Consider the following 14,907-nt stretch of genomic DNA (forward strand, 5'->3'; position numbering starts at 1 on the left):
TTTGTTTTGGAGGGGCACAGCCATCAATGCTCAGGGGTAGCTCCTGGCTCTGTACATCAGGAATCACTCTGGACAGACTCAGGGGACCATTTGGGATGATGGGGATTGAACTCGATTTGGCTGCTTACAAGGCAAGTGTTTTTCCTGCTGTACTATCACTCCAACCTCAGTGAATGTTAGTTTTGAATCAGTATTTACACAGAATATGTTTTACCTTTCATAAAATTATAATCCCATTGAAAGTGATATCATAGTTGGGCAAGAAAGATAGTACGGGGTTTAATGTGCTTGCCTTGCATGAGACTGACCCAGTTCAATCCCCAGCACCGCATTGGTCCCTTGAGCATCACTAGGATTCCTGACCAGAGTCAAGAGAAAGTCTTGATCACAGCTGGGGATGACAGAACCCACACACCCCAAAAATAAAGTAGTATTTATGTTACATGTATTTCTATGTCACCCATAGTAATTAACACTGTTCTACAATTTGTTATCCATCTCCAGAAAGGATCCATGCTGAAGACAGCTAACATGTGAAGTCAGACCTTTAAGCTCCAATATAATACAATCTGTCTTAATGAAATTTAAGAAAAATAAGCACCAATAGTAAGGGTTTCTCTAGCACTGTTTCTGTTGGACATGGTGCTGAGGGTATTCTGATAGACAAATCCTAGGTCTGAAGTAAATATATAAATATATATATATGTATATATACATATATATGAGGTCATAAAAGTTTGTTCATTGATCTTTACCTAATTGGATTTAATTCCTTATTCAGAAATAAAATTTGTGATATTTACTATGTTTATAAAACTGGATCTTCTAATAGGTGGAGAAAACAGATATTGCAAATGACAGGGATCTTCTTGTTCTCTTATTAGTTGGACTTTTAAAAAAAAAAACAGAGGTTAAAAACAGTGTTGCTATTACTGTACCACACCCACCCCCAAAGTGCCAATGGGCCAGCCATGTAATGCAATTCAGAGACGACCGCTGGACTAGAGCTGTTACCAACTGGATTCCACAGGATGTCAGAAGACGGCGTGCCTGCCCACCAACTACATGGTCAGATTTCTTCGTCAAATCCCTGAATGAACAATTTGAGGCTCTTCCTGTTTCTGGAGCAAGCAGATATCATTGGGCTGCACTAGCACGTGACAAGGACAAAGGGCAACATTACTGGCGCCCGCTTGAGCAAATTGAAGATCAATGGGACAACAAGTGATACAAGCGATAATTTTCAACCTCACAACTACTAAGTACAATTTAACAATTATAAACATTATTACATAGGAAGTACCATTTAAGAACATATATCATTTTTATTTGGGGACCACACCTAGATGTTCTCAGGGCTTACTATTGGCTCTGCATTCAGGGATCAGTCCTGAAGGACTAGAGGTACCATATGGGATGCTGGGGATCGAATCTAGGTATACCACATGCAAGATAAGAACCTTACCTGCTGTAGTATTGCTCTCGTCCTTAATATTGAATAATACTTAACAAAAAATTTATTTTACTTAAAAATATAATTTGCAGAGTTTCTTGCCCCCACTCCTGGCTGTCTTTACCGGAGCCCCTTGGAGGGGGCTGGGTTTAGTTTCCTTCCCCGCCCCAAGCAGAGCACCGGCAGCTGAAGACCTTAGGAACCCAGCCACAGTCGTGCTCAAGGCCCCACTCTACACGTTCGGGAGAGCCTCAGTCATGAAGGAACCGGCAGAGGAACCCAGGTGTGTGGGACCCAGGGCTGAGATCTCTAAGCCTGCTCATATGAGGACAGGGCCTCTTCCGCCCAGATCCCCCATTTTCCAGTAGCTAGGCCGTCACACCCAGAAGTTTTCCTTTTCCCCCCTTCCCCCCTCCCCCTCCCGGCACCGTGTAATCCCATCAACTGCCAACATCCAGATACTATAAAACCAAGATCCCAGAAGACATCTTACAGCCTAATTCTCCCTCTTGGAGAACCTGGCAAGCTACCAAGAGTTTCCTGCCCAAATGGGAGAGCCTGGCAAACTCCCCGTGGCATATTCATATTCCAAAACCAGTAACATTGATGGGTCTCATTCCCCTGGCCCCAAAAGAGCTTTCAATGCAGCACCACTGGGAAGAATATAATTTGAAACAATAACACAAAAGACATAGTTCTTATATTAAACTACTGATGTTTTATTTCTTACTAGCTTTTTCTCATATCAACGTAAGGATTTTCATACCAAATAATGTTGTTATAAATTAATAAAAATAAATTTATAACAATGGAAATAAAGTTATATTGCAATAAATTGTGTATTTAAAATATACTACATTTTTCTAGAAGCAAATGTTGTTAATTAAGTTACGATTACATATTAAATTGCTACCCAAACAACCAAGTGAATTTCATCATTTAGTATCATTTGCTACTATTTTAAGTGCTGAATGGCCCCCAGAATTTAAGGCCAGTGACACTACTTTTTAGATTACAGGAATATGTTCACAGTGAGACATAGGTCTCAATTACAGCTAAGCAACTTGGATTTTTCAAATAACCTTGTCAGCTGTTACTAATGTCCTGGCCTCAATCCTACTCTTTGTTCTTTGTAATTTTATAACCCCATGACCCAGAGGCACAGTGGGTATGTGGGGTCTTCTTCTGAAAGAAGTACTCTCTTTTCTGTTTGAAAGAGGATCAAGAAGAGAAGTGATTGTCATAGAGACCTGGTCTAGATTTCACTAGTGAAGAGTCCTTGGCAGCTGCCAAAGATAAGGCATCTTTACAGAAACAATCTATGAGCAAGTCACTTCCCTCCATCAGCTCCCTGCATCAGGAAGGGATCATCCCTAGCAGCTGTTACTACAAGGAGTATGAGATCTTGTGACAGCAGCTGTTACAAAAATATTGAACAGAGATTCCAGGAAGAGGGCGAGTCCATGTAAGAGTGCTTTTATGAAGTCCAAGGTTTCTGTAGACTTTGAACAATGGGAAGCACCTAAGAGCTGAGTCTGGAGTTATTTTACTTTTCCCTGGGTGGGTAATGTTCTAAGATGGTTCTGCTCTCCTCGCAGAAAAAGAAAATGCGGTGATTAGTCATGATAAAGCTAGCCATGGGCCTGGAAGACACAGATATAGCTGCCATCATATTGTCTGAGCCTCTCCAGCTCCTCTTTGACAAGATCACTCATCTCAGTGATATCTTGTTTGGATGTCACTGTCTTAGTTAATATGAATTCAGATGTTCTGAGGTAACTTTGTCTTTTTTTTTTAGTTGGGGTTTGCCATTATCTTGGACAGTGAAGTACAATTTAAATGTTAAAAATTTAGAGTCAGGTAAACATGATTTTAAATCCTGGTTTTACATGACCAAATTATATGACCAAAGGCAAGCTACTCAATTTCTTTCCATGCCAAGACACTAATGTGTGAAATATGGACTAAAAATGGGAGTTAATTAGTGTTTTTTCAGAGAGCTAAATTAGATGATCCTAATTTAGCTAAATTAGCACACGGTTAGCCCAACATGATAGAAATTTGCATTTATTATTACAACTTAAAAAGATAGACATGATTGTTAACTTCTCCACAAGAGTTAAGAAAATTAGGGTGGATTTTTGTGTGTATATGTGTGTGAAAAGGAATCATTCATTCTTTTAAAGATGAGGAGCAGATGATTTCATATTATCCCACATATCAAAGTACCATAAACTTTGATTCCCAAAGTTTAAAATGTTTCTCCTCTTTTAATATATTTTTTTACTTTTTCATAAGCATTTTACAATTTTCTGCAAAGAAGTACACTATTTATATTTGGTAACTGTGAATCATATTGTTTACATGGTAATCTCTAGTCTATAAAAGTGCAATTTTGTTATGTGTGATTTTATCCTTAATCTTGTAACCTAGTTCAGATCACTGAAAAGTTTTGAGAATTTTTTTCCTGATATCTTGGTCTTTTCTGTGTAGACAATCATGTAATCTGCAAAGAGAAGGAAAATCAATGTTTCCTTTCTGATCTTTATGTCTGCCCCGACCTTTTCTTGTCTTATTGTTCTGACTAGAACTTGTACCACATTCTTAAAAGTTGTGATGGCAGATATCTTTATCTTCTACATTCAGTCTTTTACCTTTAAGCAGTTATTTATCAAGTAAATGCTTTTTATCTTATTAATAATATTTCTCTACATTTTTCCATATGTGTCTGTGGCATGTGTGTGTGTGTGTGTGTGTGTGTGTGTGCGCGTGTGTGTAGCAGCAGCAGGGACTGAGCCCTCATCCTTACACATTTGGGGCATAAGTTAAACTGCTTTTTTAAATTTTTTTTTGAGTTTAAAGATTATCTTGAATGGATGCCCCATTTGGTTACATTTTTTTTCTGCATTGTTTGAGATTATTGTGTGATTTTTTCCCCCTTTTCTACCCTATAAGTGTGGTTAATTATACTGACTTCTAAATATCAAAATAGTATTTCTCTGTAATAATCCCATGTGGTCAAAGTATATAATTCTTTATATATATTATGGAAATATATGTGCTGATATTCAAAGTATATTTTCTTTTTTTTCAAAGTATATTTTCTACATGAAATATTAGCATATTTCTTAGTGTTGTATTTCATTTTGGTATCAGAATTCCACAAATAAACTGTAGTATTTCCTCCTCTTCTATTTTTCCAGAATAGATTTTGTCAAACCGGTGCTAATTCTTCCTTAAATGTATAGTAGAATACTTGAGGGCAGGGGCTGAAGAGATTCAATGGGCTGAGCACATACTTTGAATGCAGGAGGCCCAAGCTGGATGCCTGGCACTGCCTGCATCCCAAACACTTCAAAAAGCAACTTCCAGAGCACAGATCTAGGGTCCCCTAAGCACCAATGATTGTGTCCCCTACTCCCAACAACAACAACAGAATCTCCAGGGAAGTCATGTGGACCTGGATATTAAAAAAAAAAAAGTGACCAAAAAAGTTATTCATGACTGGATTTCAGGCATACATCGTTTCAACAACAGTCCCTTCCCAATGCTTCCCTCCACCATCCTCTGTCCCTTCCTCCAGTTTACTTCCCATCCACCTGTCTGCCTCTACTGAGGGAACTTTTTAAATATATGCTTCGACACTGTGGTTTAGAGTACTGTTGCCAATAGGGTTTCATACCTAACACTTTACCACCTCTCAGCACCACCCACTCCTCCTAGTTGAATGCTTCCCTCTACCATCATCATTGGACCTGAATATTTTTTGTGGGGAAAAGGTGAGTTCTTAAATTTGATTTCCAAAAACTGACTATTCAAGTGGTAAATTTTTTATTGGATAACCTGTGAGTTTGTGGTTTTTGATAAGCTAATTTATTTCATTAATATATGTGTATGTTTTTAAAATTTCTATATTGACTTTCTTCAAGACCTATGGTAACATTTCTAGTTTCATCCCTGATACAGGTGATTTGTGTCTTCTCTCTTTCTCTGGTCAGTTTAAGTCGGTTTGTTGAGTTAATAATATTTTCAAAGAAGCAGATCTGTTCTACTAATTTTTTCTATTATTTTTCTATATTCAATTTTATTTATGTTCCCATTGTTATTGTTTTCCTTCTATGACTAATTTTCATTTATTTTTATCTTCTTTTTTACATCATTGATATAAAAACTTACATTAAGGACTTGAAACTTTTCCTTTTTTTTCTAATATGAGCTTAAATGCTCTAAAACTTCTTAGTTAAATTTAATTGTGCCTTCAAATTTTGACCTGTCATATTCAATTCATATAAGTTTCATATAGGCATAGAGAAGTCTACTACTTAATTTTGAAATAGTGAAAACTTCTTCCTATCCTTAACTATTTATATTTTCATGTCACTATGGCAGGATGACATACTTTACAATTTCAATTCTATTCTATTTATTGAGGTCTTATGGTTCATGTTCTATGGGCACTTGATTATGTATTCTGCGATTGGGTAGAATGTTTAGTAAATGTTGATTAGATGGTATAGATTGCTGGTATTACTGACTTTTCCTACATGCTTACCAATTTTCTGCCAAGTTCTATCAGATTTTTAGAGAGAGGTACTGAAATCTCTATAATTGAGGATTTTTCTATTTTAGTTCTCAGGTTTGCAGCTCTGCTACACTATATATTGCAGCATTTTATGTACATAGTATATATATTGCAGCTCTGTGGTCTGGTACTTTGACATTTAGGATTCTATTCTTGGATGGATTCCAGTCTTTACTGGGCTGCCTTCCTGATATTCTTCTCCTAAAGCCCAAATTTGATTGCCATCCTGCCCTACTTAGACCTGCACATAAGTTTATAACTCAGTAGGAAGAAATAAAGGAGGAAGAAAGGAAGAAGGAAAGTAAATATAAATGGAAGGAAAAGAGAGGGGAGGAAGAAAGGACAAATTAACTTATTTTAAGGTCTTTAAAGCACACTATCTTTAATAATTCTTCTCTCCTACATCACTGAGTCCTTAGATGCTCCCAAATTAAGAGCAATAATTCCTTTTCTTTGAATCCCTTAGTTTTCACTGTCCATCTGGAATAAATTACCCCAAAAATGATGTATGTTTCATTTTAAGTTTGTGAATATCTTCATACAGTTTGACTTATTACTACATGGTTTTTATGTCTTGAAGAAGAAAAATATGGAGGGGAAATTGCAATAAAATGAGCTTGTATCAAGATGTAACCAAATCAAAGAAAAGGTCAAATCACAGAAATGTAAATTTAATTTTTTCTTTTACGTGTGTTGTCTATTAGATACCTTCATAACAGTCATAATAAAACTTGTAAACTAGCACTTAGGTTTTAACACTAAGTTGAAATTCACATGTGTATTTCATTTACTCAACATTTTTTTGGCACCCAATAAGTGTCTGGCATTACTAAAACTTCATAACACATAAATTTCATAAGTAAATTCACATATACTTAAAGGGTAACAGTTTGTGTGGGTTTTTAAGAGTTGGTGTTGTTAATCTTTCATAAGACAATGACTCTAAGTGTGCTACTATGCATTAAGCTAGTGAGTAATGGGGTTTAATCAAACAATAACATTATTCTCTTTATCCCTCTACCAGGTCCAATCTCCTTAATAAGTAAATGTCTTCCTTGCCACCTTAGATACAATCTGTAGCAGATAACAAAAATATATTCTTGGAACTTTAGTTATAAAAATGATCTCATGGAGGCTGGAGAGATAGTACAGCAGGTAAAGCACTCGCCTTGCATGCAGTGAACCTAGGTTCGATCTGAGTCACAGTATGTTCCCCTGAACACTACCAGGAGATCTGAGCACAGAGACAGGAGTAAGCCCTGAGCAAAGCCAGGTATAACCCAAAAAACGCACGTGTACATGCACGCGAGCGGGCACACACACACACACACACACACACACACACACACCATCACCACCACCACCACCACAACAACAACCACAAACCCAAGCAACAAACATGACGTGATGCCAGTAACTATTATACATATTCTGGTGTTGCCATCAGCAACTCTGACATCTGTTTAACATGAAAACTTCTCTCTGTTTCCCCTAAATACTAAAGGCAGGAGGGAGACATGGCTGACTTCTCTGCTGCTAGCCTAGGGTTTCTCCTCCTTTCCTCTAATTGGCTACCTCCACTGCAGAACTGAAGTGGAAAGGGAAAGGACACAGAGGGAACAAGGACAATGGTCTTATGGCAACATTATGGCAGCGGTTCTCTGACCTCAGATGTTTAAAATCATTTCTCACTGGGTTCCCTAGCAGGCCTCCATCACTGGGGTCCCTTGATGCAATTTCCTTTCCTTGGGGTGAAGATTGGTAGTACTTCTGCTCTGCCACCTAGACATCTCTGGCTCCCCACTCCTTCAAGAAAACCTTCTTGAAGAGGACCTGGACTCTGCTCTTGGCTCACATTTGTCCATATGGAAACATACACTTTAGACCCATTATTGGTGGAGGTTGGATATTTTTCAAACACAGCCCTCTTTTGATTTAGCAAGCTTTGGTTAGCACTATTTAGCCTTTTAGATGCCAATCCACTTGGTTCTCTAAGCTGAGTGAGAAGAACATCAGATAACCTAAGCAAATCTCTTTGAAGATTCTCTCACTGAACACTAAATCAGGAAAAAAGCATCCTTTTCCCATTGGTATGGAGGAAGGATGATAGTAGGATTCACACCAGGGCTCTCGCCGAGAAATCTGTTCCAGTCTCCAACTTCTGACATGGATAAAGTGCTGTAGATGAAAGCATTCTATTTTGTTTGGAAGTGTGGAGACAATGGCTCCAGATTTGTATCCTCAACTGAAGGTGAAACTGAAATTGTTTATTTTAATGGTTCTCTGATCAAATGCCAAATTCATTCACGATATAGCCAATTTTCTTCTGCTTTACTACAAATAAATAAAACATTTGTCATAAAACATTTCCCATTTGATTGCTCTGAATATAGAAATGATAGCCAAATGCTAATTCAAAATTTATATTTCTTTTTTTAGCAATGAGTAGGCTGTCGGTGGCACTAAAATATCTGTGCCCAACATTCTCCCCCTGTCCCAACTAGAGTTTCCATAGGTCTGTCCTCCTTCATATTAATTTAGTAAAACAGAAAACAAGACCAGGATTGTTGAGGTTTCCAATACTCTTGGAAGTTAGCCTGCTGGAAGTACATATATACCCCCAAGTATGTCTTTAGCCTTGAGCATGGCTATGGCTAGGCTCCGGAGGTCTTCGGCTGCGGGAGCTTGCTCGGGGCGGGGAGGGAAACTGGAGCCCACCCTTTCCAAGGGGCCCCGGGAAGACAGCTAGATGAGCAGGCAAGAGACTCTCTGTGTCCCTCTCTTCTGGGAGCTTGGTTTTAAGTCTCTGGATGTTGGCCATTGGGGGATTTCATGGCACTGGGGGTAGTCCCTAGGTGTGACTGCCTAACTACAGGAAAACGGGAAATCTGGACAGAAGAGGCCCAGTCCCGATCCGAGCAGGCTTGGAGGTCTCAGCCCCGGGTCCCACACACCGGGGTTCCTCTGCTAGTACCTTCATGCATGAGGCTCATCTGAATGTGTGGAGAGGGAGCCGTGTAATCCCAACAACGGCCAATATCCAGAAACTTAAAACCAAGCTCCCAGAAGAGAGCAACACAGAGAGTCTCTTGCCCACTTGCCTGGCTGTCTTCACCAGGACTCCTCGGAAGAGGGATTCATGCTCAAGCCCCTCTCCACACGTTCAGACAAGCCTCACACATGAAGGTACCAGCAGAAGAACCCAGGTGTGTTTGCAGGGCTTTGTGCAGGGCTATATGCAGGGATGTGCAGGGCTATGTGCAGGGCTTTGCCACTCCCACTGGCTTTCACAGATAAGAGTTTAAGTTTAGGTGAGAAAAGTGAAACAGGTTGAAGGTTACAAGGAAGAGGCCAAGTTTTTAATTGATTAGGCCTGGGAGAACCCTGGACTGAATTTAATCAGAGGACTAGAGTTTTCAAACATGCTCTCTAAATTCCTGGAGGTAATTTATGTAATTATATTGGCACATGTATTTTTCCACTTTAATAACAAAGCCATGAAATCTTTATGTTCACAGACAAATCTTAAATATAGTAAAAGGAAAAGCAGTATGCCAATATAAAATCACAAATTCCAAATATGGGTCTGATTCTCTGAATTTTTCCCTTCAGAGTCAGTAAGAATTCATTGCAGGTTGAGGGAAAGAAAGGCAGAGTTCTTCTTAGCTCAGTCGCTTGCTCTGCTCAAGATTTGGTTTTATTCAGACACAAGATGCTTTATTAGTCAAATCCCCTCCATTCAGCTTTGATATTTTGAGCCCCACTGGATATGAGCACAGCATACATTTGTCGGCAGTTTTTGCTTGCACTCTGCGTACATCTTTGATCAAGACCAGCTGAGCACACTGTTCTAAATAGGCAAACTTGGCAGATTTCTGAACCTTGGCTGTTTTACCAAGGCTATGGGATTCATACCACTTTCTACAAATTTTTGTTCATGAAGAAATTCAATATAAATGTATGTAAGGGAAATAGAGTAAAAACAAATCATTTCTGTTCCTTTTAATCATGGCAAAATAGACTGAACACAAATTATGGTTTATAAATTTTAAGCTTATGATCACAGTCAGGACCCATAAACCACAAATGCCAAGTAAACACACAGCAAGTTAAATGTCAGAATCAAATAAAATATGCATCAAAATTAATGATATGTATTTAATGATACACATAATCACACTCAAGTAATTGCTCAAGTGGATGGAATGAGGCAAAAGACAATTTTACTAACCTCTCCAATCAACTGGCTCTGATGACCTACCAGCAACTCTAATTCTACTCCAACTCCCAGAAGACAAAGGCTCTGGTCTTATAGGAAAGGTCCAAAGGCTACAAATTCTCATTTATCCTGACATTCTTCCCACAGACCAAAATAGGCCAGCAAATGGGATGGAAAGAAAGATCTCCCTGAATAATTCCTACTCAAACGTTCAAATAAGCAATCCACACTCCCCAAATCATATCTTTCACTGGTATAATTCTATCACTAACCTCAGAGTCAGGAATCATTTTCTGAAAGGATGACCCCCCAAAAAAGACTTGAGTCTTTGTGCTGTAGATGTGGGAGATTTTTTGGGATGGCAGCAGCAAGTTTGAGAAATTAACTTCTGGTGCAGACTGATTACTTGTTTTGCTTTGTTAACAACTATCAAAATAAATGGAAGTCTAAAAGAACGTGAAGGTATAATATAAAGTTTTTTTTTAACTGTATCATACAAGAAAAGAACTTTTCAGTGGTTGGGCACAAAGGTCAATGGTTGAGAGTTCATGCCTCATATGTATAAAGGCCTCAGATGTATCCACAGTAAACTCTCTCCCATCATTCCCACCAAAAAAGGGAATGATCAGGTCTTTTAACAGTTACACTCTAAGCCGTTCATCATTCCCCATCCACTCCCAGTGATATTTACAATTTGTGAGGCAATAGAAAGACACCAGCAATTTGGCTCTGTGATGCCTTTCCTTGGGAAAGCCTAGGGGTGGATCTTTAGATTAGAAGGAGGCACAGTACAGAAATGTCCATAGACTACTTAGGGATTTGGCCTAGAGTTAACTACACCCAGGAAGGAATTCAGGTGCATTCCAACATGGAATTACAACTTTCCATCCAGCTATAAGCATGCAAGTAAAGGAGAGGAAAATTTCTATCTCATCTGTGACAAACATCTTATAGGCACCACCCTCATCCCTGGTGGCTCTCCTGAAAGCAAAAAAAAAAAAAATAGTGGCACTTCCACCAATTTATATTGGGTAATCTGGTCTTTTCCAGCTGACAATACAAGATTAATTACTAATACCTTTTCCTTACTTGTTTGAAATTCTCAAAAATAATCATCTTTGTAAATCTCTAAGGGCAAGTGTTAATCGTATTAAAGAAATCATTTTATTATCAGATAAGAATATGTAAAACTTTTTGTTTATTTGTTTTTAGGTCACCTACAATGATGTTCAGGAGTTACACCTGGCTCTACACTTAGGAATCACTCCTGGCAGTGCTCAAGGGATTAGAGGAGATGCCAGGATTCAAACCTGGATCGGCTGCATGCAAGGCAAGCAACCTACCCACTGTACAATCACTCCAGCCCCAACTAACTTTTTTAAGATCAAAAAACCTTTTCTTTGGACAACAGAAATAAAGACTCTGAAAAGACTTTGCTGAAAAAGAAATGAGAGTAATTATAATGTATTATTGAAGCATTAAAAAAGAAAATAAATACAGGACATTATAAAATAAAAAGAACCTGTAGAAGAAGTGATTCTCAGTGTATTAAAAGCAATATAGCCTCTTTCTGTTAGGCATTGTCACTTTTGTTCTCTTGCTTCTTCCACTCTCTATCATGCCAGAGCCTTTGAATTCCCAAGCCACCATGTAAAATATCCAGCTACTAGACCCTCTGCTCCTAAAGACTACGATCCAAGAGGTCTTCTAACCCATTTTGGCACCCAGAGTGGCTTCTTACAGAAATGCATCTAGACTGTGAACTGAACTAAAGCATAAGAAATCCAAAACCGCGTGGCCATAACAGCAGCCATGCAAGCTCATAGAATCTTTATTCTCAGCAATGAAAAGAAATTATTAAATGATGCCTTTTCGGCAGGCCTGATTGTTGGAGGAAAATTCCAAACAATAATAGTGAGTTCTCTATTGAAATATTGAATGTATTCAAAGTATAAAGAGAATAAAATGAAGATCATTAGCTACTTAGGTGGGGGCTGGGTGGAAGGGTGGTATATTGGGGTTCTTGGTGGTGGAACATGTGCATTGGTGAAGGGATGGGGGGGTCCAATCATTATATAACTGAGACTTAAACCTGAAAGCTTTGTATTTTTTTCACGGTGATTCAATATAATAAAATAAAATTTTTAAAAATCCAGCTTCTATGAAAACATCCCACTAGAGAAAAACACATGAATAACCAGAGAGAGACAGTGAAAGAAGGAGAGAGAGAGAAAGAGAGAGAGAGAGAGAGAGAATATCAAGACAGGTTAACTTTGAACTTTCCTTCTGCCAGCTCAGCCATTGCATGTAATCCCATAGGAAACTTTCAACTAGAACCACTCAAGTAAGCCATTACTGATTCTCAATCCAAAGGATCAGTAAGACATAATGGTTTTGTATTTTGGGTCAATAACTTTTTGTGTGATGTGTTATACAGTTACTAGAAGAGTATTATGATAAAATAAAAATTAGAGGGGTAAAATGTTACTTCCCTAAGGTTAAACAAGAAAATTCTTAGCTTTTACAAGAACCTCAGCAAAGAAAACTTGGATATGTTGGGAAAGATGATAAATACTGGTATGCTTCGCCAAAAACACCACAAAATAACAACACTAGAATAATCACCTTTTTATATCCAAACTAGGTGACCACTATGAACATTTTCCCAGATTCTTGGTGAAAATAAATATAGGGAGAATGATCTTAAGCCAACCCTTTAAAATCAGCAGCACGGCCAAAGTGAAGGAAGTAACTGGGATCATCTTCAATTATTTCTAAGCAGGAGTTAACACAATTGCTATGAAGCATGAAGTTCAAGCAGTACCCCAAACACACTTTTAAGTAACTCTAAAAAGTAAATATTTCTGCTTTTAAAGAGATGTAAAAATAAACTGCAGTCCCATCAGGAAGGCGGTGCTAGTTGAGAGTCTCTGTATATCTTGGCAAAGCGGAACCACAGGTGATGAGGGAAGATGGAAAATGGCAAATCCATGCAGGCAAGATTCGCTATAACTTGTAGTTTTCTTCCTAGACCACCCAGTGATTTGGGTTTGTTTTATTTTAGTTTTGGGGTCATACCTAGTGGAACTCAGGGCTCACTCCTGGCAGGGCAAGGAGTACCACATGGGGTGCTGATTGGAACCCAGGTTGGCCACATGCAAGGCAAGCTCCCTACCGTTGTACTATCTCTATGGCTTCTCACCCTGTGTTTTTAAAATTTTTAAAAAATTTTTACATGAATCACTATGAGGTACAGTTACAGACTTACAAACTTTCGTGCTTACATTTTAGTCATACAATGATCGAGTACCCATCCCTCCACCAGTAACCATTCTCCACTACCAATGATCCCAGTTTCCCTCCCACCACCCCCACACTCTCCCCCCGCCTCCTTGGCAGGGCATTCCCTTTCGCTCTCTCTCCTGAGTTTTTTAAATAAGAAATTATATATGAAGTCTGAATTGCTAGAAAACCCTGGAAACCCTGCAGATTTAGCATTACTGCCCCAATGAACTGAAATGAATTTATTTCAACCTTTATATTTAACAACATGTCCTCTCTATTTCTCTATTTGTCATAATCTCTACCACTCCCTATTGTATACTGAATTCACTTCACATGTTTACTTACAGTTCTACTCTTTGTGGGCATTTTAGATTGTATCTTGTGACTTAAACCAACAGAGGAGTCTCAAACTTCAAACTCCCAAGTGTCACTTAATCATTACAGATTTAACATTTGAGTGGTTTAATAGTTATAATAAATTTTGTTGTGTCCTTTCACCCCTGTCGCTCCAAAACTACAAATGTGTCATCATGACAAACCAATATACCTAACAATCATCCAAAGCATTGTACAATGCTGTAATTGAATATACAGGAGCTAAAGGTGCTTCTAGATACACATAGGAAACTTACTGGATGATCTTTAAAATACAACTGTACCAAAACACAGACCTAACATTCCCAGACTAAGCTGATATGAAAAAGAGTTGTTAGCTCTGAAATTAAGATGAAGAGAAATAAAAAAGAGATCAATATATCCTCACATAAAAGAATTTAATTGTGTACCACAGAATTTCTTCAAAGAAGCTCTTAATGGACTCAGTGAGGCAATGAGTGCACTGTCAAATGAGGACCAGCCTTTTCAGGTAGAAGTCCATGTGTGCGTGTGTTGGAGACAAAACAATACAGAACCACTTACCAGTTCCAGACATTGCCTGTGGCCATAGGCAGCAGCATAATGTATGCTATTGTAACCTTCCTTGTCCCGGATAGATGGATTTGCATCATTTTGAAGCAGAAACTCTAGACATCTGTAATCATAAAGCATTAGTATTATTTTGGAAAATATATTTGAACCAAAAGGGATATTTAGCATAAATTTCCTCTTCTTCCATTTCACAAAACAAGAGGTTTTGTGGGTTTAAGTGTTTCTTTAAAAATCCCACAACAATGATGTCTTATATGCTAGAAATTGTGTGTGTGTGCGTGTGTATATGCATATGTGTGTGTGTTCTGTAGCTATTTCAACTTAATCATTCTAGAATTAGAAAAGGCTTTGAACAAAATTTTCTTGCTTTTTTAAACAAGAAAATAAGTAGAGCGTTTCTTCCTTATCAACTTCCTAGGATCAGGATTGCTGAATAAGTTT

At 38.2% G+C, this 14,907-nt stretch overlaps 1 protein-coding gene across 4 annotated transcripts in view; it reads right to left on the reverse strand.

Annotated features, from left to right (window-relative positions):
• Positions 1–14,907, reverse strand: part of ANKRD44 (ankyrin repeat domain 44) — a 341,805-nt gene that overhangs the window by 75,712 nt on the left and 251,186 nt on the right. For all 4 annotated transcript variants that reach the window (XM_055122139.1, XM_055122137.1, XM_055122138.1 and 1 more), the window contains exon 16: positions 14,458–14,569. In XM_055122139.1, the coding sequence (XP_054978114.1) occupies positions 14,458–14,569 (112 nt within the window). The remainder of the gene's footprint in view (positions 1–14,457; positions 14,570–14,907) is intronic.

The sequence above is a fragment of the Sorex araneus genome, chromosome X (assembly GCF_027595985.1).
Source record: "Sorex araneus isolate mSorAra2 chromosome X, mSorAra2.pri, whole genome shotgun sequence".
Lineage (NCBI taxonomy): Eukaryota > Metazoa > Chordata > Mammalia > Eulipotyphla > Soricidae > Sorex > Sorex araneus.